At 65.3% G+C, this 22,909-nt stretch overlaps 1 protein-coding gene across 2 annotated transcripts; it reads right to left on the bottom strand.

The window, feature by feature from the left end:
• Positions 1 to 1,031: 1,031 nt before the first annotated feature.
• VANGL2 (VANGL planar cell polarity protein 2) lies at positions 1,032 to 19,256 on the bottom strand. Of its 2 annotated transcripts, none has more exons than XM_056137837.1 (8): positions 19,071 to 19,256; positions 10,007 to 10,267; positions 9,526 to 9,646; positions 8,458 to 9,065; positions 7,539 to 7,675; positions 7,220 to 7,355; positions 4,523 to 4,754; positions 1,032 to 1,963 (listed from the first exon to the last, which is right to left on the bottom strand). In XM_056137837.1, the coding sequence occupies exons 2-8, from the start codon at positions 10,075 to 10,077 to the stop codon at positions 1,703 to 1,705; spliced, it is 1,566 nt and encodes a 521-aa protein (XP_055993812.1). In that variant the 5' UTR covers positions 10,078 to 10,267; positions 19,071 to 19,256; the 3' UTR covers positions 1,032 to 1,702. The 2 variants fall into 2 exon arrangements, with proteins under 2 accessions (XP_055993812.1, XP_055993813.1); XM_056137838.1 differs by lacking the exon at positions 19,071 to 19,256 and adding an exon at positions 18,113 to 18,228.
• Positions 19,257 to 22,909: the final 3,653 nt, after the last annotated feature.

Raw genomic sequence — 22,909 nt, 5'->3', positions numbered from 1 at the left:
ACAGACAGATGGGGCGGACGGAAGGTCGGAGGGCATGGAGCTCGTCTGGGCCAGCAGAAGAGATGCAGAACCAGGGAGCAGTTTGCCAACGAGGGTCTGGGGTTCCCCAGCCTCAACACAGGGACTGGGGGTACGGGGCATGAGGGGGCAGTGAGAATTGAGGGGCTGAGGGAGGGGCGGGAACGGAGAGGCAGGAGACGGGGGGGGGGGAGGGGGTGTCACCAGCAGGGCAGCGAGGTAGGTAGGGCGGGCAGCTCGTGTCCTGGTGGGGACGGAAGAGCCAGGAGCCAAGTGAGGCTTTGCAAGGCGCAGTGATGGGGTCACAGCCAGAAGGGCGCTGGGCCCAGCCCCCGTGGACGGACAGGATGGGCTCCTGTTCACAGCATGGAAGCGCCCCCCGTGGTCGGGAGGCGGACACCCCAGAACTGGCCCTGGGGCCCCAGCCCTTAGTTGGGAGCAGAAGGGAGGGTCACAGTGATCTAAATCATGGCAGGTTCTTAAAATGGGCCCCAGCTCAGGCCCCTGGCCCTGCTGGGCCTCTCCGGGACACTGAGGTATTGGAGACCAGACCCAGGAGGGCAGCTGTGGACCAGGCCCTGGGAGAAAGAGTCCCCGGCGGCCCCCGGGGAAGGACTGTCCACTCTGTTCCCTCCACACCTCACAGTCCAGTGGGGGAAGGATGGGGTTGGCCTTAGAGGGAGCCCCCAGCCACCAGCCCAAGAGCAAGACTGGCCACCCTGGTGGATGGGTGCCAGAGGGCACCAGAAGGCCGCCCTGGGACCCCAGAAAGCCCCAGCTCAGAGCTGGGGGTCAGCCTCTGGGCACGCCGATAAGGGGGCCAGCCTTGGGGGTACTGCTAGGGGTGTCGGCCTTGAGGGCACGTGAGACGCTGGCGGAACAATCGGCCACCCGGGGACCCAGCTGGAGACTCGGGGCGCTGCCCAGATGTCCCCCCAGCCATCACAACGACACACCACAGACAGAGAAGAAACATCAGGCTCAGATATACGTGGGTGACGGGGTCGGCAGCTGAGACAGGAGGTGAAGACGGGGAGCCAGTGGGGAGGACCCCTCCCCCGGGCAGCGGAGAGGCCCCTCCCCCACTCAGAGGGAGCCCAGCAGTGGGGGAGAGCAAGGAGCCCCCTGAGGCAAAGTGGGCTTAAGGCAGGGGCTGGGGGGAGCGGTGCCCCCCCGTGTACCTGAGGCCACAGGTCTCTGGAGTGGAGGAGGGGATGGCGGCTTGCGGGGTTGGGGAGGAAAATGCTGGTATCGAATGGGAGTATGGGGTCTGCAGAGTCTCCCCCAGGGACCCCCGGCCCAGGACAAAGGGGGGAGGCAGGTTCGGAGGTCTGGTGACGATGGGGGCGTCTCTCCTGCCCCCACAAGGGGCTGCCCAGGGAAAGCCCGCCAAACCCAGGGGCTGCCTCAGTTTACCCACAGTGGCACAGGATGGGAAAGTTCGGAAACAGAATGAGGTCTCGGGGTGAAGGATGAGATCCCCCTGCTCTGAAGGCGTGTGGACTGCCCGCGCCCCCAGAGAACCTTCCAGAGGGGACCCGCTCCCCGCGGGAGTGGCCTGGGGTGCGCGGGTTTGAGAGGGAAGGGGGGGCTTCCGGGGAGAGGCGGGAGGGGCTGATTCAAGTAAAAACGCCGGGAGCAGGAGGTGCCCCGAGCCCCCCCAGGACCCAGGTGCCCCACGGGGTCACACGGACGTCTCCGACTGCAGCCTCATGACGAACTTGTGCGACTTGGGGTCCACGAACTCCTCGGAGAGCTTGAAGAACGGCACCTTCTTGGTGCTGACCACCAGGCTGAAGTCCTGGCGTTTGAGCAGGAACACGAGGCCGTCCTTGAGCCCGCTGGTCACTGGCTCCTCGCTCACCAGCGTCCACTGCTTGGCCAGCCAGCGCTCCTTGTGATACTGGATGGTGGGGCCGGCCGCCAGGTATCGCTCCAGGAAGGCCTGGGGAGGAGTGGTCCATTGCAGGAGGCGCATCGTGGGAGGAGGGGCGGGGCCTCGAGGGGCTGGGACCAATGGGTGGAGGGGTGGAGCTCTAGGGGCGGGGCATCAAGGGAAAGGGGGCGGGGCCTAAAGCAGAAGGCCCTTGAGGATGAGGGCGTGGTTCGAGAGGGCGTGGCTTCAAGGGAGGCGGGGCGGGGCCTTGAGGGGGCTGGGACCAATGGGCGGAGGGGTGGAGCTCTAGGGGCGGGGCATCAAGGAGAAAAGGGCGGGGCCTAAAGCAGAAGGCCCTTGAGGGTGGGGAGTGGCTCGAGAGGGCGTGGCTTCAAGGGAGGAGGGGCGGGGCCTCGAGGGGCTGGGACCAATGGGTGGAGGGGTGGAGCTCTAGGGGCAGAGCATTGCAGGGGTAAGGGGTGGGGCCTAAAGCAGAAGGCCCTTGAGGGTGGGGAGTGGCTCTAGAGGGCGTGGCCTCAAGGGAGGAGGGGCAGGGCCTCGAGGGGCTGGGACCAATGGGTGGAGGGGTGGAGCTCTAGGGGCGGAGCATCAAGGGACAAGGGGCGGGGCCTAAAGCAGAAGGCCCTTGAGGGTGAGGGCGCGGCTCGAGAGGGCGTGGCTTCAAGGGAGGCGGGGCGGGGCCTTGAGGGGGCTGGGACCAATGGGCGGAGGGGTGGAGCTCTAGGGGTGGAACATCAAGGGACAAGGGGCGGGGCCTAAAGCAGAAGGCCCTTGAGGGTGAGGGCTGGTTCGAGAGGGCGTGGCTTCAAGGGAGGCGGGGCGGGGCCTTGAGGGGGCTGGGACCAATGGGCGGAGGGGTGGAGCTCTAGGGGTGGAACATCAAGGGACACGGGGCGGGGCCTAAAGCAGAAGGCCCTTGAGGGTGAGGGCGTGGTTCGAGAGGGCATGGCTTCAAGGGAGGCGGGGCGGGGCCTTGAGGGGGCTGGGACCAATGGGCGGAGGGGTGGAGCTCTAGGGGTGGAACATCAAGGGACAAGGGGCGGGGCCTAAAGCAGAAGGCCCTTGAGGGTGAGGGCATGGTTCGAGAGGGCGTGGCTTCAAGGGAGGCGGGGCGGGGCCTTGAGGGGGCTGGGACCAATGGGTGGAGGGGTGGAGCTCTAGGGGCGGAGCATCAAGGAGAAAAGGGCGGGGCCTAAAGCAGAAGGCCCTTGAGGGTGGGGAGTGGCTCTAGAGGGCGTGGCCTCAAGGGAGGAGGGGCAGGGCCTCGAGGGGCTGGGACCAATGGGTGGAGGGGTGGAGCTCTAGGGGCGGGGCATCAAGGGAAAGGGGGCGGGGCCTAAAGCAGAAGGTCCTTGAGGGTGAGGGCGTGGTTCGAGAGGGCGTGGCTTCAAGGGAGGCGGGGCAGGGCCTTGAGGGGGCTGGGACCAATGGGCGGAGGGGTGGAGCTCTAGGGGTGGAACATCAAGGGACAAGGGGCGGGGCCTAAAGCAGAAGGCCCTTGAGAGTGAGGGCGTGGTTCGAGAGGGCGTGGCTTCAAGTGAGGAGGGGCGGGGCCTCGAGGGACTGGGACCAATGGGTGGAGGGGTGGAGCTCTAGGGGCGCAGCATAAAGGGACAAGGGGCGGGGCCTAAAGCAGAAGGCCCTTGTGGGTGGGGAGTGGCTCGAGAGGGCGTGGCTTCAAGGGAGGAGGGCAGGGCCTCGAGGGACTGGGACCAATGGGTGGAGGGGTGGAGCTCTAGGGGCGGGACATCAAGGGACAAGAGGCGGGGCCTAAAGCAGAAGTCCCTTGAGGGCGAGGGCGTGGCTCGAGAGGGCGTGGCTTCAAGGGAGGAGGGGCGGGGCCTCGAGGGGCTGGGACCAATGGGTGGAGGGGTGGAGCTGTAGGGGCAGAGCATTGCAGGGGTAAGGGGTGGGGCCTAAAGCAGAAGGCCCTTGAGGGTGGGGAGTGGCTCTAGAGGGCGTGGCTTCAAGGGAGGAGGGGCAGGGCCTCATGGGGCTGGGACCAATGGGTGGAGGGATGGAGCCCTAGGGGCGGAGCATAAAGGAACAAGGGGCGGGGCCTAAAGCAGAAGGCCCTTGTGGGTGAGGGCGTGGCTCGAGAGGGCGTGGCTTCAAGGGAGGAGGGGCAGGGCCTCGAGGGGCTGGGACCAATGGGTGGAGGGGTGGAGCTCTACGGGCGGAGCATAAAGGGACAAGGGGCGGGGCCTAAAGCAGAAGGCCCTTGAGGGTGAGGGCGTGGCTCACAAGGGCGTGGCTTCGAAGGAGGAGGGGCGGGGCCTTGAGGGGCTGGGACCAATGGGTGGAGGGGTGAAGCCTAGGGGCGGAGCATCAAGGGACAAGGGGCGGGGCCTAAAGCAGAAGGCCGGTGAGGGTGTGGTTCTAGAGGGCGTGGCTTCAAGGGAAGAGGGGCGGGGCCTTGAGGGGCTGACCAATGGGTGGAGGGGTGGAGCTGTAGGGGCAGAGCATTGCGGGGGGGTAAGGGGCGGGGCCTAAAGCAGAAGGCCCTTAAGAGCAAGGGTGTGGCCTCAAGGGAGCGGAGGGGCGGAGCCTCGGTAGCAGGTGAGCAGGGAGGAGGGGCGGGGCCTGAGGGAGGTGGGGCAGGCCCACCTTGGGTGTCATGTCGTGGGTGATGCAGAACTCCAGGTGCTGCAGGATGCTCTCCATCGTGTGGTACGGCTGCTGCTTGGTGGTGCGCAGGTACTTCTGCATGGCACGGGCCATGGACGCAAAAATGGCCTGGGCAGCCTCCCGGGGATCCATCACCTCCCTGGGGTTCTTCTGCTCTTCCTCCTGCAGCCGCTTGATGTGGGTGAAGGCTTCCTCCACGGCTACCACGAGCCTGGGGACAACAGGTGTGCCTCGTACCTTCCCCAGCTCCAGCCCCCACACTGGGCAAGGCCGGCCCTCTCGCTCCTCTGAGATGGCGCAGAGTCCAAGGCCAAGGGCAGGCATGCGTGTCACCAGGCATGCTTGCACGCATGTGCCTGTGTGTGTGTGTTTGGGTATTCTCACACATTGTGTGTTGAGGGGGGTGGGTCACAGTATCAGACATAGCCTGCCCATCTGTGCAGGACACAAGGCAGGGAAGGTCAGGATACGGGCCTGGAGGAACACCAGGGCACAGGCCACCAAGCACATCTCTGATACAGCTTTAAGGCAGGAACGGGATCATTGCTTCATTTAGAGACTCACAGACTAGGTCCTGGAATCCACCCAAGGGTACCAAAAATGTAGGGGGTCAGATAAGGGGTGGAGAGGAGCCAGGACCTGGGCTGGACACTATAGCAAGACCTGGCCACCACAGCCTTTTCTTTCCTGAGGGACTTTGGTCTCAGTGCAAAGTTTTCTCTGCTCCCCCACACCTCCCCCTCCCACTGATGGGGTAAAGAAGGGCCCTGAGCTGAAGCCCAGGTAGGGCAGGAGGAGGGGCGGGAAGAGACACCTGTGGCTTCATCACTATTTCAGAGACCACCGGGGACAGGCCGGATGACCCACGGACAGGGTATGCACCCCAGAATCTTGAGAAACAGAAAGTTGAGAGGAGAAAGCTCTCTCCTGACACCTGGGGGTAATGCCTGAGGCCTTACCCACCCCCACACAAAGGAATCCCTACAGGGTAGGCTGTAAACTGCCACTTCCGTCATGGGATGAGTAGTGAGCCTCACTTAAGAATTCACCAAAGGGCCAGGGCAATAGTACAGCGGGGAGGGCGTTTGCCTTGCACACGGCTGATCTGGGTTCGATCCCTGGCATCCCATATGGTCCCCCAAGCATCGCCAGGAGTAATTCCTGAGTTCAGAGCCAGGAGTAACCCATGAGTATCTCTGGGTGTGACCCAAAAAGCAAAAAAAAAAAAAAAAGAGTAACGGGGCTGATCCCTGAGCACCTCCCAAAGGAACCCCTAAGGACCACCTAAGGACCTTCAGGAAAAACCATTCAGCAACACCAGGCCCCACAACAAAATACATTAAAAAAAAAAAAAAGAATTCACCAAAGGGTGGGGACCACAGTGGGTAGCGTAGGGTGCTTGCTTTGCACACATCCAATCCAAGTTCAGTTCCCGGAATCCCATATGGTCCCCCTGCTGTCAGAAGTAATTTCTGAGTGCAGAGCCAGTAGTAATCCCTAAACATCATCAGTGTGGCCCAAAACAAACATAATGTCTGACAACAAGAAAAAAGAATTTACCAGGGGGTCAATAGACAGACATTTTACAGGCAAAAGGCTTCCCCTGCAGAACAAGGCCCCAGGATCTGCGATGCATCTCACTAAGTCTCCTGTGCAGCCCAGATGCATCTGTCCAGCCTCATCTGATCCAGCAAATCCCCATCCAGCCCCACCCCTTCCAGCTCTGTTCCGCCCACCCAGCACAGTCCTGCCTAGCCCCGCCCACCCAACAGAGAACCACTAGCCCCGCCCCTTTCAGCCCCGCCCCCTAGCGGTGTCCATCTCCCTTTCCACCCAGCAGTCCTTCCTAGGCCTGTCCACCCAGCATGGTCATCTAGTCCCGCCCCGTAGCCCCTCCCCCAACAGGGCTCATATAGCCCCGCCCACCCCGCAAGCCCATTTGGCTCCTCATAGTCCCACCCACCCTGCAAGCCCCGCCCCTTCTAGCCCCAACCACCCAATGGTCTCCATCTCTCCTTCCACCCAGTTCTTCCTAGCCCCGCCCACCCAACAAGCCCCGCCCCTTAAAGCCCCGCCCACCGAAGATCTCCATCTCTCCTTCCACCCAGTTCTTCCTAGCCCCGCCCACCCAACAAGCCCCGCCCCTTAAAGCCCCGCCCACCGAAGATCTCCATCTCTCCTTCCACCCAGTTCTTCCTAGCCCCGCCCACCCAACAAGCCCCGCCCCTTAAAGCCCCGCCCACCGAAGATCTCCATCTCTCCTTCCACCCAGTTCTTCCTGGCCCCGCCCACCCAACAAGCCCCGCCCCTCAAAGCCCCGCCCACCGAAGATCTCCAACTCTCCTTCCACCCAGTTCTTCCGAGCCCCGCCTCTTTAAGCTCCGCCCCCCAAGCACAGCCCCGCCCCCTCAAGTCCCACCACCTGAAGGTCTACATCTCTCCTTCCACCCAGTTCCTAGCCCCGCCCATCTAACAAGCCCCGCCCCTTAAAGCCACGCCCACCAACGATCTCCAACTCTCCTTCCACCCAGTTCTTCCTAGCCCCACCCCAAGCAGCCCATTTAGCCCCGCCTCTAGTGGTCCCGCCCACCCAGCACAGCCCCTTCCGGCCCCACCCACCCGCCTCCACCTCTCCTTCCCTTCTGCACCCGGCCAGGTCGGTGCCCCCGGACGCACCTGGCCCTGCGCTTCCGCACCCTCCGCTCATGCTCGGCCTCCTCGTAGTAGTACTCGTTGTGGCTGTTGTCCCTCCTCCGGGCAGCGGCTGCGATCACCGCCCGCGACTGGCCAGTGGAGTTGTTGGTGCTGTTCTCTGCAGGGAGGACAAGACGGTCTGGCCACGTGCAGGGCAGGCAGCCTGGCACCTCGGACCCTGCTGCCCCACCCTGACTGCACCCGGGGGTCACTGCGGCGGGCAGGGCAGCGCTGCTGGGGACACCGGGCGGGGCACAGGGAGGACAGGCAGGCGGACAGACAGGGAGGATGAGATGCTCACCCTCTCCCAGGGAGTACACCTTGAAGCCGGACACTTTCTTGGCCAGGACGGACTTGGGGAGGTTGAGGAGGGCAGGGTTGTAGACGGGGAAATCGTGGTAGTACTTCTCCAAGATCCACACGGCCACGCGCTGGATACTGCAGGGAAACGGCAGGGAGACAGATGCACACGAGGGCCGTGACGGGGATAGAGAGGGGACACAGCAGCGCTGGGCAGGGCAGACACGGGGAGAGACGAAGCTTGGGTCTGGGGCAGAGGGAGGGGCTGAAAAGCGGGGTGCAGCTCACTCTGGGCTTAGTGCCTCACCCCAGGCCAGACCTGGGGCCCAGTGGGGGTCCCACCCCACCGACTTTACTCCCTGCCGAAGACCAGGCACGACCTGCCTGCCACTGGGGGCTGGAGAACCTGGGGGCCGCTGAGGCCTCAGGTGCCCCTGTACCCACACCGCTCTCTCTTTCTCCGTCTGTAACCTGTTCATCCTCAGCCTCCCTGCAGCCACCCCCACCCCATCGAGCCAAGGACCCTTCCAGCAAGCAGCAAATGGTGATGCAAATCCGCTCTCTAGGGCTGGAGCAATAGCACAGCGGGGAGGGCGTTTGCCTTGCATGCGGCCAACCCGGGTTCGATTCCCAGCATCCCATAGGGTCCCCTGAGCACCGCCAGGAGTGATTCCTGAGTGCAGCGCCAGGAGGAACCCCTGTGCATCGCCAGGTGTGGCCCAAAAAGCAAAAAAAAAAAAAGTTCTTTATAGAGGAAGGCCCCCTCTGCCCAATGCCCTCCCCTCCAGTCCCCCAGTCCCCCGGCATCTCCGCATCTCCTCCTTATCACCCATTCCCCAGCTCCGGCCCCTGGCCCTGGGCCCTGGCTGCCGAGACCCCCACCCACCCCCACTCCGCCCACACCCCGGCTCTGCCCGCACCTGAGATGGCCCACGTTGTAGAAGCGGCTGGCGCCGTCGGTGGAGCGCACCACCTTGAGCGTGAAGTGCGGCTGCAGCTGGCGCAGCTCCAGCAGGACCACGGCCAGGTAGTGCACGAAGAGCAGCGCGTCCACCAGCGACACGGCGAACTGCACGACGCCCTGGTAGCTGCGCTCGCGCGCGTCCAGGATGCGGACGCCGTAGAAGAGCCAGTAGGAGGCCACGAGCAGGAAGACCAGCACCATGAGCAGCGCGCGCAGGACCACGACGCGTGGGAGCGCGGCGCGCGGCCGCCGGCAGAAGAGCGCCCAGCTGCCCAGCAGCAGGATGAGCAGCTTGAAGGCCACGGAGATGAAGAGGCCCTCGCAGGCCGCCCCGCACGGCTCCAGCTCGTCCCGCCACAGCAGCGGGGGCAGCAGCAGGAAGGCCAGCGGCGTCAGGAAGGACAGCAGCGCCAGCGCGGCGCCCGCCGCCACGCCCAGGTGGCGTGAGCAGTCCAGCGGCACGCCGTCCTCCATGTCCTTGGCGATGCGCGTGAGGTCATCGTGGGAGATGCTGTGCTCCGAGGTGCCGGTCACCACGGTGGTCGTCTCGCCCCAGTTGTCGTCCTGCGGGCCGGAGGACGGAGGGTGTCGCCGTCGTGGTCGGGGCCTGAGCCAACCCCTGCGGGGGTTCCTGACCCAACCCTCAGGGGTGGGCTTCAGACCCAGGCCAGCCCCGGCCACGCAGGCTCAGGGGCCAGGTGATGGACAGGGCCAGACCGGACCTCCAACCCGGCTCCGCCCCCAGGAAGTGGCCGTGGGGCGGGCAGAGCAGTTCCCGTGGTGCCCAGTTCTGCCCGTGGGCTCCCCGGCGGTCTTGGTGACTGCAGGCTGGGCTCAGAGCAGGCGGGAGACGCAGCCTCTCAGAGGCACCCAGGCTCCAGAGCCAGACCCCCAGGACCCCACTCGGGGGGCCCATCCGCCTTCCCCTCCTTCCTCGAGGGCCCCAGTGGACGGAGGAGCCCACTGGCTGCCCCTCCTCCCGTGCACTGCCCAGACAGTGCCGCGTCTGGGCCCCCACACTCACCCGCTCATCCCCCCGTGTGGACTCATTGTCCAGCAGTGGCTCCCCAGGGGCCTGGATGGTCACCGACTTGTCCCCGCGGCTCCCGTCCCGGCTCTTGGAGCGGTGGCGGTCTCGGCGGTCCCTGGGGAGGGGCAGGGGCAGGTCAGCCCAAAGGTGCCCATCCCGTCCTACATGCAGCAATCCTGTGCCCACCTGCATTCACTGTGCCCATCTGCATCTACCTGTGCTCACCTGTGCCCACCTGTGCTTGTATATGCCACCTGTACCACCTGTGCCCACCTGTATCTGTGCCCACCTGTGCCTGTCTATAGGAACCTATGCCTGTATATGTCACCTGCACCACCTGTGCCCACCTGTGCCCACCTGTGCCCACCTGTATCCAGGTGTGCCCACCTATGCCTAGTCATGTATGCCTGTCTGCCTATGCCCCCTGCTGCACCTGTGCCCTTCCCCGGTGCCATCTGTGCCCACCCGTGCCCACCTGTGCTTGCGGGAGCCGCGGGAGTGGGCCGACTTGTACGAGTAGCCCGAGTACTGGGACTCGGTGTCCATGGCGTCGGAGCGCCGGGCCTTGTAGCGCTCCAGGGCCGCGGCTGGGGGCCTCCCGGGGGGCCCCACGGGCACCTCCTTCAGCGCAGGCTTCCGCAGGCCAAGGGGCACCTTCAGGAACTCCACCGGCACCCGGAGGGTCTCTATCTTGCTGGATGGGCGGGCTCAGCTCAGAGAGAAAACAGCGAGGGTCCTGGAGAGAGAAGCGGCGAGACGCCGAGTCCAGGGGGGGCACTGAGCTCGTGGGGTGTGGGGGTCAGGCAGGGAAGCCCCCACCCTGAGCAGGCATGGTCCTCCCAGATGCCGCCGGCCTTTGGAAGAGCACCCGAGGCTGTGCCAAGGGCTCAGGGGCAGGTGACGCCCAGGGACCCAGCCCCAGAGGCTGAAGGAGCACTGGATACCGTGTCTTCCAGCAGTCACATGCCCCAGAGAGGCTGGACGGGAGGGAGGACAGGGCCAGCGGCAGGCTGGACGGGGGGTCAGTAAAGTGTGCACTGCTCACTGCACTCACCAGCCCCCAGCGACGGGGAGTCTGCCCCCCTGGCATCAGCACAGGCGAGGGATGGAGGAAGGGAACGAGCCTGCAACAAGCAGCCCTGATGGCAGGGGTGCAGGGGCAGGTGGAAACGAGATGAAGGTTCTAGCAGCAGGTGCAAAGTGCACTCCCGAGGTGGGCAAGGAGGTGGGCACCTGGGAGAGGCCAGGAAGTGTGCACGGGGTGCACGGGGCTGTCCACCTGGGGTACATACACTCGTCCGTGCCTACCCATGCTCACACAGGCACGCGGGCGTATGAGCGCATGCGTGCAGACTCACGCCCACGCCCCTTCACCACCACCACCTCAAACACCCAGAGCAAGTCTGTGCCAGTCCGGTGCCCTGCTGTCCCCCACCTTCCAAAGCTGCCCCTGTCCTCCGTCGGCCAAAGCTAAGGAGGCCTGGGGCCGGAGCGATAGCACAGCGGGGAGGGCATTGGCCTTGCACGCGGCCGACCCGGGTTCGATTCCCAGCATCCCATAGAGTCCCCCAAGCACTGCCAGGAGTGAGCCTTGAGCATCACTTGGGTGTGACCCAAAAAGCAAAAAAAAAAAAAAAAAAAAAGGATGCCCTCTCGCTGTGACCCCTGTGACCCAGGCAGTTGGGGAGGGGTGGTGGACATCCCAAGAAGGTCCCCCTCTCTCTGGGCTGTCGGGAGGCTGCAGGGGCGGGGTGGGGAGGGGGTGCGTGCTTCCTGCCTCGCCCCCTGGGACACAGACACCCCGTGGCTCCCCGGCTGGAACCCACCATGGAGTGTGTGGGGTTAAAAGGCGGCCAGCGGCCCCGGGGTGGGGGGAGAGCCCGAGGAGAAGGGGGCCCGGCTCCCCCAAAGCCTTTCAGACACGAAATTAATGGCATGTGCCTCGGAGATGATCCCGCACGGTTGCAGGAGGCCAAGCCGGCCTGGGGGGAGCCTTTGTCCGGCTGCCCAACTTCACCGGCATTGATCGTCATGGCAACCCCAGCCCCCGGTTGCCTAGGCGATGACAGCCACCGGGTCCTGGAACCCGTCCCCAGCATCCACCGCGAGGTCAGGGAGGTTGGGGGTGAGGGACGTGGGGACAGGACGGGCTCTCGGCGGGGGCCCCCAGCTTTTGTCCGAGTGTGAGATCAGGTTTCTGCAGGAAACAATCGCGGCTCCGAGAAGCCAGTGGGAACCTGGCAACAGGCGGACTGGGGGGTGGGGCCGGGAGCCGGCTGGAAGCACAGCCCAGGGCCTTCCCACGGTTGCTCAGGTGGTCAGCCGGGGCGGGCACCCGCAGGGCTGGGGCGGGGCGCTCAGGCCGCGCCAGGCTTCTGGGGCCGAGGGAGAGGGGGCGGGACCTCCCCCGAGCACGCGACATCTCACAGGGCGCAGGTGAGGGTCAGTGTGACCCAAAAAGCCAAAAAGGAAACAAAAACAAAACAAACCAAGGGGCTGGAGCAATAGCACAGCAGGGAGGGCGCTTGCCTTGCACACGGCCAACCCGGGTTCGATTCCCAGCATCCCATAGGGTCCCCCGAGCACCGCCAGGAGTGGTCCCTGAGTGCAGAGCCAGGAGGAACCCGTGTGCATCGCCAGGCGTGACCCAAATAGCCAAAATAAGTAACAAGTATCAAGTAACAGTATAACAAGTCTCCATCCTGAGACTTGTTGTTACTGTGTTTGCCATATCCGATACATCACGGGGAGCTTGCCAGGCTTTGCCGTGTGGAGTGAGATGCTCTCGGTAGCTTGCCGGGCTCTCTGAGAGGGGCGGAGGAATCGAACCCGGCTCTGCCAGGCCGGCTGCGCACAAGGCAAGCGCCCTACCGCTGTCAGGAGCAGCTGGAGTAAATGCAGGTGGCAGGACCACTGCCGGGCCTCTGTACCCCTCAACAACTGACCCAGGTGTGCAAGGGCTGCTGGGCCCTGTGGCCAGGAGAGCATCCAGGAAGGAGGGTCCCAGCATCCCTTCAGAGTGAGCAAGACCGGGACGAGAGCATGGCCAGTGCCCCCTGGCATCCCTCATCCGCCGGAACTCGGGTGCAGGGAGCCCGGGCCAGGCAGGCACCTGGGCACTGGTGCCCAGGCCGCCGGGAGGGGTGTAGTGGGCGGGCACAGCCGGCGCCAGGAGCCCGCCCGCGCCTGCAGCCGGGCCTGCCCGGGGCCGCCAGACGTGAGCTCAGCGCCCGGCTGGGGCCAGGAACGGGCTTCTCACCAGTGGGCCAGCGGGGGCAGGCGGGACCCCAGCTCAGCCCTCAGCTGCCCCCGGACCCCCAGCTCGCATGGTGGCCCTTTAAGGGTCAAACTGGAGTCACCTGCTTTCCTCATCGGCCTGGTCCCAGACGGGGTGAGGCCGGGCCTCTTCCAAACACACATACACACACACACACACACACACACAGGGGCACACACGGACACACGTGGGCACAGGGCACACACGCGGGGCACCCACATGTGCACACGTGGTCTCTGGGCCCAGACAGGCTCACGCCGCCCTCCTCCCCGTCCACCCCCCACCCCCCCCCAGCTGCGCCTGCGGCCGGCTGGGCAGGTTCTGGGATGACAGATCCCTGCCTGCTCTGCCGGGCACCCCACCCAGCGCTGAGGAGCAAGGATCCCCGCCCCACCCCCACACACACCGGCACGGGCTCCCAGCCTCCCCCAGACCCAGACGGAGCAGGGGCGGGGTGTGGAGGGCAAGGCGGGCCCTGGGCACCGGCAGGGGTGGAGGCGCGCCCCTGGGCCCTGTTTCGCTGGGGGATCCGGACCCAGGCTCAGGGCACCCCGGAGCCCGGCGCTGGCCACCCCACCTCCAGACACGCAGACAGAAGGCACCTGGGGCAGGGGGGCCTGGGGAGGGCAGCTGTGTCCCCACCCGCCCCTGCAGCCCAAGGCCTTCTTCACAGTCTGTCTCCGGTGTGTGTGTGGGGGGTGGTGCTGTGCCCCACTATGGCCTGGACATGTCAGAGCTGCCATGACTGGGGGAAGGAGTGAGAGCACAGCTGGGAGCACGGGGGAAGGGAGGGGACATGAGTGGGAGCACCAGGGGGAGCACGAGGGGAGCACCAGGGATCATGGTTGGGAGCACCAGGGGAGCATGAGGGTGGGACACTAGGGAGCATGGGTGGGAGAGCACCTGGGGGGGAAATAGGTGGGAGCACCAGGGAGCATGGGCGGGAGCACCAGGGAGCATGAGTGGGAGCACCAGGGAGCACGAGTGGGAGCACCAAGAAGCACCAGGGAGCATGGGTGGGAGCACCAAGAAGCACGGGTGGGAGCACCAAGGAGCACGAGCAGGAGCACGGGCGGGAGCACCAGGGAGCACGGGTGGGAGCACAGGTGGGAGCACCAGGGAGCACGGGTGGGAGCATGGGTGGGAGCACCAAGGAGCATGGGTGGGAGCACGAATGGGAGCATCAGGGAGCACAGCTGGGAGCACCAGGGAGCACGGGTGGGAGCACAGGTGGGAGCACCAGGGAGCACGGGTGGGAGCATGGGTGGGAGCACCAAGGACCATGGGTGGGAGCACGAATGGGAGCATCAGGGAGCACAGCTGGGAGCACCAGGGAGCACGGGTGAAGCAGCAGGGGAAGTGAGGGGTAGAGGCAGCCTGCAGATCACAGGGTGGGGAGGGCAGGGGGCACCAGGGCTCAGGTTCTGAAAGCCCCCCCACCCCCGCCCCACTGGCCCCAGCCTCAGCTCATGCCTGAAAAGCAAGTCCGAGAGAGGCCGGAGAAGGACGTCTCCAGAGTGGCCACTGCCCCCCCATCATCTCCATTCTGGGGTGAACCAGGACTGGCTGCCCCAGGCCCTGCCCCAGGCCCTGCTCCTGTGCTCCAGGTGTAAATCCCCCAGACCTGGACAGCGCCCCAGGGCAGGGACCCCCACACCAACCTGGGACCCAGGAACCAAATGCACCCCAGTAGGGAAGGGGCCATTCCTGGGGTTCTGGGGCCCTCAAGGGCCCCCAGCACGCATTTCCAGGCCCATAAAATGGGCGTGAATACATACACACATAAAAACTAGATACACACATGCACACACACTCAGACACACACACGCAAGCACAAAGACACACGCACACTCACATGCACACACACACTCACGCACACACAGACATGCACACAAATTCAGACACACACTCAATCACGCACAAGCACACAGACACACACGCAAGCACACAGACACACACACACGTACACATTCACAGGCGCGCACACACACCCACACAGATGTGCACACACTCAAACACATGCACACACACTCACAAAGACACACAAGCACACACGTTCAGACACACACTCAAAAACACACACATACCTCATGTACACACACACGCACACACTAGCAGACACACACACACGATGGGCATGACTTGGCAAGGTTCAGCTTCTAACCAAATCGCATCTTTCTCACGCAGACCCCCGAAAATGCTAGGGCTCACCCCCCTCCTCCTCCTGAGACCGCACCCTCCCTCCCTGCCCCCGGAACCCCCCTGGAAACCCCCCTGGAATACGCCGGAATCTCAGCCCGGGCTCAGTGTGATGCCCATGACTACGCCCCATTCAGGCCCCAGGCTGAGGCTGAGGCGAGTCTCTCCAGGGGGGCCCTGGTCCCCCAGCCCCGTCCTCCCGCTGCACCTGACAACCAGGCCAGGCCCTCCCTGCCCCCCACCCCCGCCTCGCTCCCAGGCCCCACCCTGATGCCAGGGTACCCCAGATTCCGCAGGCCCCCATCTCCCGAGCCGTTCCCAGCGGCCACACCTGTAATTACTCGTCTCGTGGGGCTCCGAGCAGTTCTAACTGCTCATTTCCAGGGGCCCCTGCAGGCGGTCGGGTGGGGCCCAGGGCTGAGGTTCTCCGGCCGGAACCAGCTGTGCCCCAGACCACAGCAGAACCGGACAAGGCGCCCCGGGGGCTCAGGCGTGCGGGCGACCTGTCCCAGGTGTGTCCCCTGTTCTGCCATCACTTTCTCCCCGTGAGCAAGGCTGCCCCCTGCAGGAACTTGAGAGTAGAGCGGGGGGAGGGGGCTCAGGACCAGGCCTGCGGGGGCGCCACGTGTGTGTGTGTGTGGGGGGGGGGCTGTGCCCATGACAAAGCTGCCAGGGAAGAACAGTGCCACGCAAAATGCCACCATCCTGGGCCCAGCACCTCTGTGCCAGGCCCGGGCTTCCTGACGTCCCTGACAATTCCCACTCTGTTCTTCAAACATGGGGTCACCCAGCCTCACTCTGACGCTCTCCCGGCCCTGCCCGCCCACCCCCAAACTCCTGACCTGGCCCCCTCAGTCACGCCCAGCGGCCAGGACACAGATGGATGGACAGATGGGCAGATGGGAAGAGGGAAGGATGGCTGATGGCTGGCTGGATGGGTGATGGAAGGAAGGAAGGATGGATGGATGGATGGATGGATGGATGGATGAATGGGACGGGAGGATGGATGGGAGGATGGATGGATGGATGGGTGGATGGATGGATGGGTGATGGATGGATGGATGGATGGATAAATGGGATGGGAGGATGGATGGGAGAATGGATGGATGGGTGGATGGATAAATGGGATGGGAGGATGGATGGATGGATGGATGGATGGGTGGATGGATGGGTGGATAGATAAATGGATGGATGGGAGGATGGATGGGTGGATGGATAAATGGATGGATGGGAGGATGGATGGGAGGATGGATGGGAGGATGGATGGATGGATGGATGGATGGGTGGATGGATGGGTGGATGGATAAATGGATGGATGGGAGGATGGGAGGATGGATGGATGGATGGATGGATGGATAAATGGATGGATGGGAGGATGGATGGATGGATGGTGGGTGGATGGATGGATGGTGGGTGGATGGATGGATGAATGGGAGGATGGATGGATGGGAGGATGGATGGATGGGAGGATGGATGGGAGGATGAATGGATGGATGGGAGGATGGATGGATGGATGGATGGGTGGATGGATGGGTGGATGGATGGGTGGATGGATAAATGGATGGATGGGAGGATGGATGGGTGAATGGATGGATGGGTGGATGGGTGGATGGACAAATGGATGGATGGGAGGATGGATGGTGGGTGGATGGATGGATGAATGGGAGGATGGATGGATGAACTGGAGGATGGATGGATGGGAGGATGGATGGATGGATGCATGGATGGATGGATGGATGGGTGGATGGGTGGGTGATGGATGGAAAGAACAGCAAGATAGATGAGTGAAAGACAGAAAGATGGGTAGAGGGGGGTGGACAAGCTCTCCAGGAGACAGGTGGACCACGCGGCCCAAAGGGAAGCCAGCCCCCAGGCCTGCGACCCTCATCGCTGGAGAAGCAGGAAGTGGGTCAAGGGCAGCACCTTGGTCCCTCTGGGCCGAGGACAACGGCTCCCGAGAGAAGGGGCGTCCCCAGCACAGGGCTCAGCTGCCCCGCCGCTCACCCCGCACTGAGGGTCTGACCCCCGTTCTTAAGGGTCCAGCTCTGGGCAGAGCTCCCAGACACCCCCCGGGGTGAGCCCTGCCCGCCCCAGGGCACTGGGGCCAGGGCACCCCTGTGCTCACATGCCCGAGACCCCACGCCCTCCTGCACCTCAGACCCCGCATACAGAAGGTTCCCCCAGGTCCCGGAGACGGTGCTGGGGTGCAGCCACACCTGAGGGGTGCCCCGGGCAGGCCGGCCCGTGTGAAATGTCCCGTCTGCCTCGCGGTCCATTGAACTGTCGCCACCACGCACCCGGTCTGTCATTAACTCCCGTTTACGGGGAGACTTCAAACGTTATCTCCTGTCTGAGGTCACAGCGCCAGAATCAAAGGATGCGGCACCCTGCGAGGGGGCGTGGGGGGTTCCCAGCCTGGCCATGCCCACCACCCGGGCACCGACACGTGTACGCCCGGGCCCCTAAAGAGCACAGAGCCGCAGACAGGGTGGGCAGCAGCGAGGGGCGCCGGAAGCCCGCAGACCTGGAGGGGCTTCCTGCAGCTCTGGGCTCTTGCCCCCAAGCTTGTCCCCACGTCCAAGCCTGCAGCAGTGAATCAGGGGAGAGCCCCGAGGGGGGCAGACAAGGGCGGGCCCTGGGCTGTTGGTGGTCTCTGTGGACGGATGGATGGGGACAAGATCCCTGCATTCCCGCCCTCCCCCCAACCCTGGCGGCCCCTCCCCCTCCACGGAAGCCCAATCGGAGGACACTGAGCACAGCCTCGGCCCTAAAACGGGGCTGTCCACCCCACCTCTGGCTGCAAAAGGAAGATGCCTGAGTGAAGGGGTGCCGGGACCCCAAAAGAGACAGAACAGATGTGGGAGAGAGGCTGCGGACCCCTGGGGTACTGAACCCCCCCATGTCTATCCAGGGCAGACACCCTTTTGCCCCCCCCAGGTCTGGAGCCCCGTGCACACAGGTCTGGGATGAGACTCACCCATCCCCCCCAGACCCATTCTCCCCCAGAATTGGAGTTGTTGCCCTTAAGTGCCAACCCCCATTCCAGTCCCCCCCAACCCCCCCACTGAGGTGGTCCTGAGGCAGCCTGGGGTGAGGGGTACTTACAGTCTCCGCTCCTCCAGCCTCCACTTCCTCTGAGGCTCCTGGGCACACACACCCCCTTTTCTCGAAACCCCCATCTCCCAAGCAGGCCGGCAGAAGCCGCCCGCCCGCGCACCCCACCCCTCCTCGGGGCCTGAGGCCATAAGCCGGCACCCTGGGTCCCAGGCAGGCCCATCCACGCGGCGGGACGCCCCCAAACCTACTCGGAATCCCACCCTCCCGCCCCCCGAACCCCGCTGCAGCGGCACGCCTGGGGCGCCCCACCCACCCCTGGGCCACACAGGTGCGTCCCTACCTGGGTAGGCCCCGTTCCGGCGCCCTCCACGGCCCGTAGAGAGCGTCCCCTGGGCCAGGCCCACCCGCACGGCCCCGCAGCAGGACCGGGACCCCTCGCGCGCGGGCCCACCCGCACCGACCCCGCGGCGCGCCCGGGACCCCTCGCGCGCGGGCCCACCTGCACGGCCCCGCAGCGCGCCCGGGCTCGCACGCACCAAAACAAAGGCGCCCGCCCGGGCCCCCGGGGCCGCCCCCTCCCCAAGGCGCGGGTGCGCGGCCACCTCCGGGGGTCCCGGGGCCAGCAGAGGGGCGGCGGGACGCGGCGCGGATCCCCGATGCCCCTCACACACCCCCTGCGCCCGGCCTCGGCCCCCGCCCCGCTCTCCCGCGCGCCCCGAGCCCGCGCGCGCGCGCCCCGCGCGCGGGGGGCGCACGCACCCCGGGACCACCCGCACCCGCCCCCCCCGGTGCCGCCCGCCTCCCGCTCCCCCGGGATGCGCCCGGCCTGGCCCCCCGCGCCCGGCCCAGGAAAGTCCCCGGCGCGCCAGGCCCGGCTCCGCCCCCTCCCCAAAGTCGGGGCTGCGCGCCCCGCCGCGCCCGCCCGCCCCGAGCGGGGGTCCCCGCCGCCCCCGCGCGCCCCCCGCGCGCCCCCCGGCCGCCCGCCCCGCGCGCCCCCCGCACTCACCGACCCCGCCGCGGCCGCCTTTGTATCCGGCCGCTCCGGGCGGGCGGGCGGGCGCGCACCGCGCCGGCTCCGCGCCCCTCGCGTCCGCGCGCTGCTCTGCGCCTCGGGGGGCCCCGGCGCGGGGGGCCGGCGGGCCGCTCAGGCTCCCATGGCGGGACCGAACCGGGAACCGCGGACCCGAGCCAGACCGGCGGCGGGGGAGGGGAGGGGAGGGGAGGGGCGCGGGGCGGGCGCACCCCGGGCACCGCCCCCGGCCGTGCCCGCTACCCCGCCCCCGCCGGGGCTATTGTCTGCGCGGCTCCGCCCCGCGCCGCCCCCCGGGCCAGCCTCTCGCCCCGGCTGCACCCGGGCCGGCCCGCCGGCGCCCCCCGCCCGCCCCGCGACCACCCGGAGCCCCCCCGGACGCCCAGCCCGCGCGCCCTCCTGCTCTTCGGCCGCCCCCCGCGTCCGGCCGGACCCTCACCCCGCTGCGGACCTCCTTGCAGGCTGCGACCCCCGCCTCCCCACGCCTCCAGCCCGCTCTGGGGCATCGCCCGGGCCTGGGTGGGCGCTCGGCTGCCCCCCTGCGCCCCACGTGGGCTCCAGGAAGCCCCTGTGGAGATTGGGGGACCCCTCCCCTCCGCGCCCCAGGCCCCGGAGGAAGGCCCGGCTCTGATTTTAATTAGCACGCGAGACCCTCCCGCTTCTTCTACGCAGGGGATTTCCCGACACCCCGTCCCAGGCAACGCCCCCCCACCCCATAATTAAATTACTCGGCGCTCGGCCGCCCCGGGCTCTCCTCATTAGCACCCTGAAACCCTCCTCATTAGCGCGCACCCCCTTTGGGGCTCCGAGATTAATTACAAAGGGAGGCCTGCCCTGGGGAGAGAGGAGGGGTCCGCTGCCTGGGAGAGCCCAGGGCACAGCAGAGCCTGCGCCCCTAAATAGCCCGGGCGGGGGTTTGGGGGGGAGGCAGGGACTTGGGGTGCCCAGATCCTGGGGTATGGTAGCCAATGCGCCCGGATCATTAAGGCCTTTCTGCCTCAGAGCAGCCAAAAGAAAAAAGAAAAAAACAATTCTTGGGGTGGAGGGGAGAAGGAAGCTGGGAATATTACAGCAGGGAAAGAAGGAACTCACCTAGCACCGGGATAACCTGGGTTCGATTTCCAGCATCCTCTGTGGTCCCCCAAGGCTGGCCCGGAGTGACCTCTGAGCTCTGAGCTGGGTTATAGAAATGGAGGCTCAGCGCCAGCAAGGGCAGCTGGGCTGGGGGGTGCTGGGCTTCATGCAGCCTAGAAAAAGAACCCATTGGGGTGGAGAGATAGCACAGCGGGGAGGGCGTTTGCCTTGCACGCGGCCGACCCGGGTTCGATCCCCAGCACCCCATAGGGTCCCCTGAGCACCGCCCCAGGAGTAATTCCTGAGTGCAAAGCCAGGAGGAACCCCAGAGCATCGCCGGGCGTGACCCAAAAAGGAAAAAAAAAGAAAGAAAAAGAAAAGAAAAAAGAGGGCTGGAGCAATATTACAGCGGGGTGGGCGTTTGCCTTGCACGTGGCTGATCTGGGTTCAATCCGCAGCACCCCATAGGGTCCCCTGAGCACTGCCAGGAGTGATTCCTGAGTGAAGAGCCAGGGGTAACCCCTGTGCATCACTGGGCGTGACCCAAAAAGAAAAAAAAAAAGAAAGAGAACTCATTTCTCACTGTTTTCATTTTTGGCAAGGGTTGGGGGGGTCACACCTGGCAAGGCCAGGTTACTCCTGGCTCTGCACTCAGGAATTTCTCCTGACAGTGCTCAGGGGAGCCTATGAGATGCCAGGGATCAAACCCTGGTTGGTGTTTCTTCTCCTGTTCACTCCTTTGTTTATTTTATTTTATTATCATTTTTTTTTTTTTGCTTTTCTGGGTCACACCCGGTGATGCTCAAGGGTTACTCCTGGCTTTGCACTCAGGAATCATTCCTGGTAGTGCTCAGGGGACCCTATGGGATGCTGGGGATCGAACCCAGGTTGGCCGCATGCAAGGCAAACGCCCTCCCCGCTGAGTTGTCGCTCCAGCCCCCTTTCACTCCTTTGACATGGGGATATTGACCGCTGGACACAGACCCGAGGGCCCAGCCTGGGCCTTCCCTTCCCTGGGGGATCTGTGGAGCTTTCCAGATGTGCTGACGGGGGGGGGGGGGGGGGGGGGCGGGGGGGATTGGAGCAATAGCACAGTGGATAGAGCCTTTTTGCCTTGCACTCGGCCGACCCTGGTTCGATTCCCAGCATCCCATAGGGTCCCCTGAACACCACCGGGAGTGATTCCTGAGTGCAGAGCTAGGAGGAACCCCTGTGCATCGCCAGGTGTGACCCGAAAAGAAAACAAAACAAAACAAGAAAAACAAGCAGATGTGCTCGAGGATGAGAATTGGGCTCCTGGCACTGCTTAGGTCCAAGGAGCAGACCCTCAAGACACAAACGCCTCAAAGCCTGGAAGATTCCGCCTGTCTCCAGAGCCAGACCCCACCGAGAGCGCCCCACCCCCGGTGTGGACGGGGCAGCAGGAGGTGGGGACTGGGGTGGCCCCCTACTGTGAAGGGGCTCCCACTTGTCCTGAGGGTCCTGAGGGTCACAGTCCCTCACCCGCACATACCCACCCCCAGCTTCTAGGGAGAGCACCCCCCGCCCCCAGGCTGAACAGAGCCCCCCACCCCACCCACGGCCCTCCACGCAGAAGCCTTTCCTGCCCTCCTGGCCACGTCCCCGCCCTCCGGTCCACCGTCTACACAGCCCCCTGCAATTACAGCCGGCCGTCAGCCGGGGCCTGCAGATTTAATCACCTGGGAAGCCGGGCAGCCGCCCAGGCCCTCTCCACCCCCGCAGCCCAGACTTCCGGGGCGGGGACTGTCCCCCGCTTAGGGCATCCAGCTGTCCACTGCACTTCCCGGGGTCCCGTCCTGTGTCCTGTCCCTGCAGGTGGGCCCCAAGGTCCCATCTTGCCACCTGCGGTGGGCGCCCGGACCCCCACCGCCCACCCCTGCTCGAGTCACAACAAAACCAAAGCTTAGCCGCGTGGGCTCCGGCCACTTCACTAGGGCAGTGGGTCGCGGAGGGTCCCTGGGAGGAGGCCAGAGGCCGCCCCAGACCAGCTGCGGGTCAGCGGCAGAACAGAGCCCAGTGCTCGCCCTGGCGAGAACGGTCCTGTCCTTTCCTGCTGCCCCCGGCCAGGACGCCCTGTCATGGCAAGTGGCGGTCAGCAGAGGGCAGCATTCACGCAGCTGTGACCTGCAGCTGCCCGGCCAAGACCTGAGCAGGAAGCCCTTCACTGTCCTGCTGGCCACGCTGCCTGTGTCCACACTGCCTAATTCACTCGGGTTCCTTCCATCCACACTGCCTCCGTCCACACTGCCTGCGTCCACGCTGCCTCCGTCCACACTGCCTGCGTCCACGCTGCCTCCGTCCACATTCCCTGTGTCCACGTTCCCTGTGTCCACGTTCCCTCCATCCGTCCACTCTGTCCCCTCCTGCGGGGGCTCTCCTGCGGGCTCCCCAAGGCCCCTCAACCTCCCTCTCTCCTGGGTTCCAGATGCTGAGGGTGGTCAGGGCAGCTGAGGGTGAGGAGAGGGGGGTCAGCTCCTGGCCCTTGGGGAGGGGTCGTCTGGCCCAGGTCTGGGGACCAGGGAAGCAGGGGCTGGAGGGGACTGGGGACTTTGAGGGCCGAGCCCAGGCCCCGGTGAGCCGGCCCCTCCCTCGCCCACGCTGGGCTGGGGGGGCTGAGTCGTCCCTCACTCCCCCTCCCGCTCCGTCCTCTGCTGCTGTGCAGTGAGGCCAATCGATTATCTGAAGAAATTTGGAGCTGGCAGCAGACCAGCTGCCTGTCC

This window comes from Sorex fumeus, unplaced genomic scaffold (assembly GCF_029834395.1).
Source record: "Sorex fumeus unplaced genomic scaffold, SorFum_2.1 ptg000127l, whole genome shotgun sequence".
Taxonomy (NCBI): Eukaryota; Metazoa; Chordata; class Mammalia; order Eulipotyphla; family Soricidae; genus Sorex; species Sorex fumeus.
The sequence above is the reverse complement of the archived record's forward strand: the minus strand, read 5'-3'. Positions and strand labels throughout refer to the sequence as shown.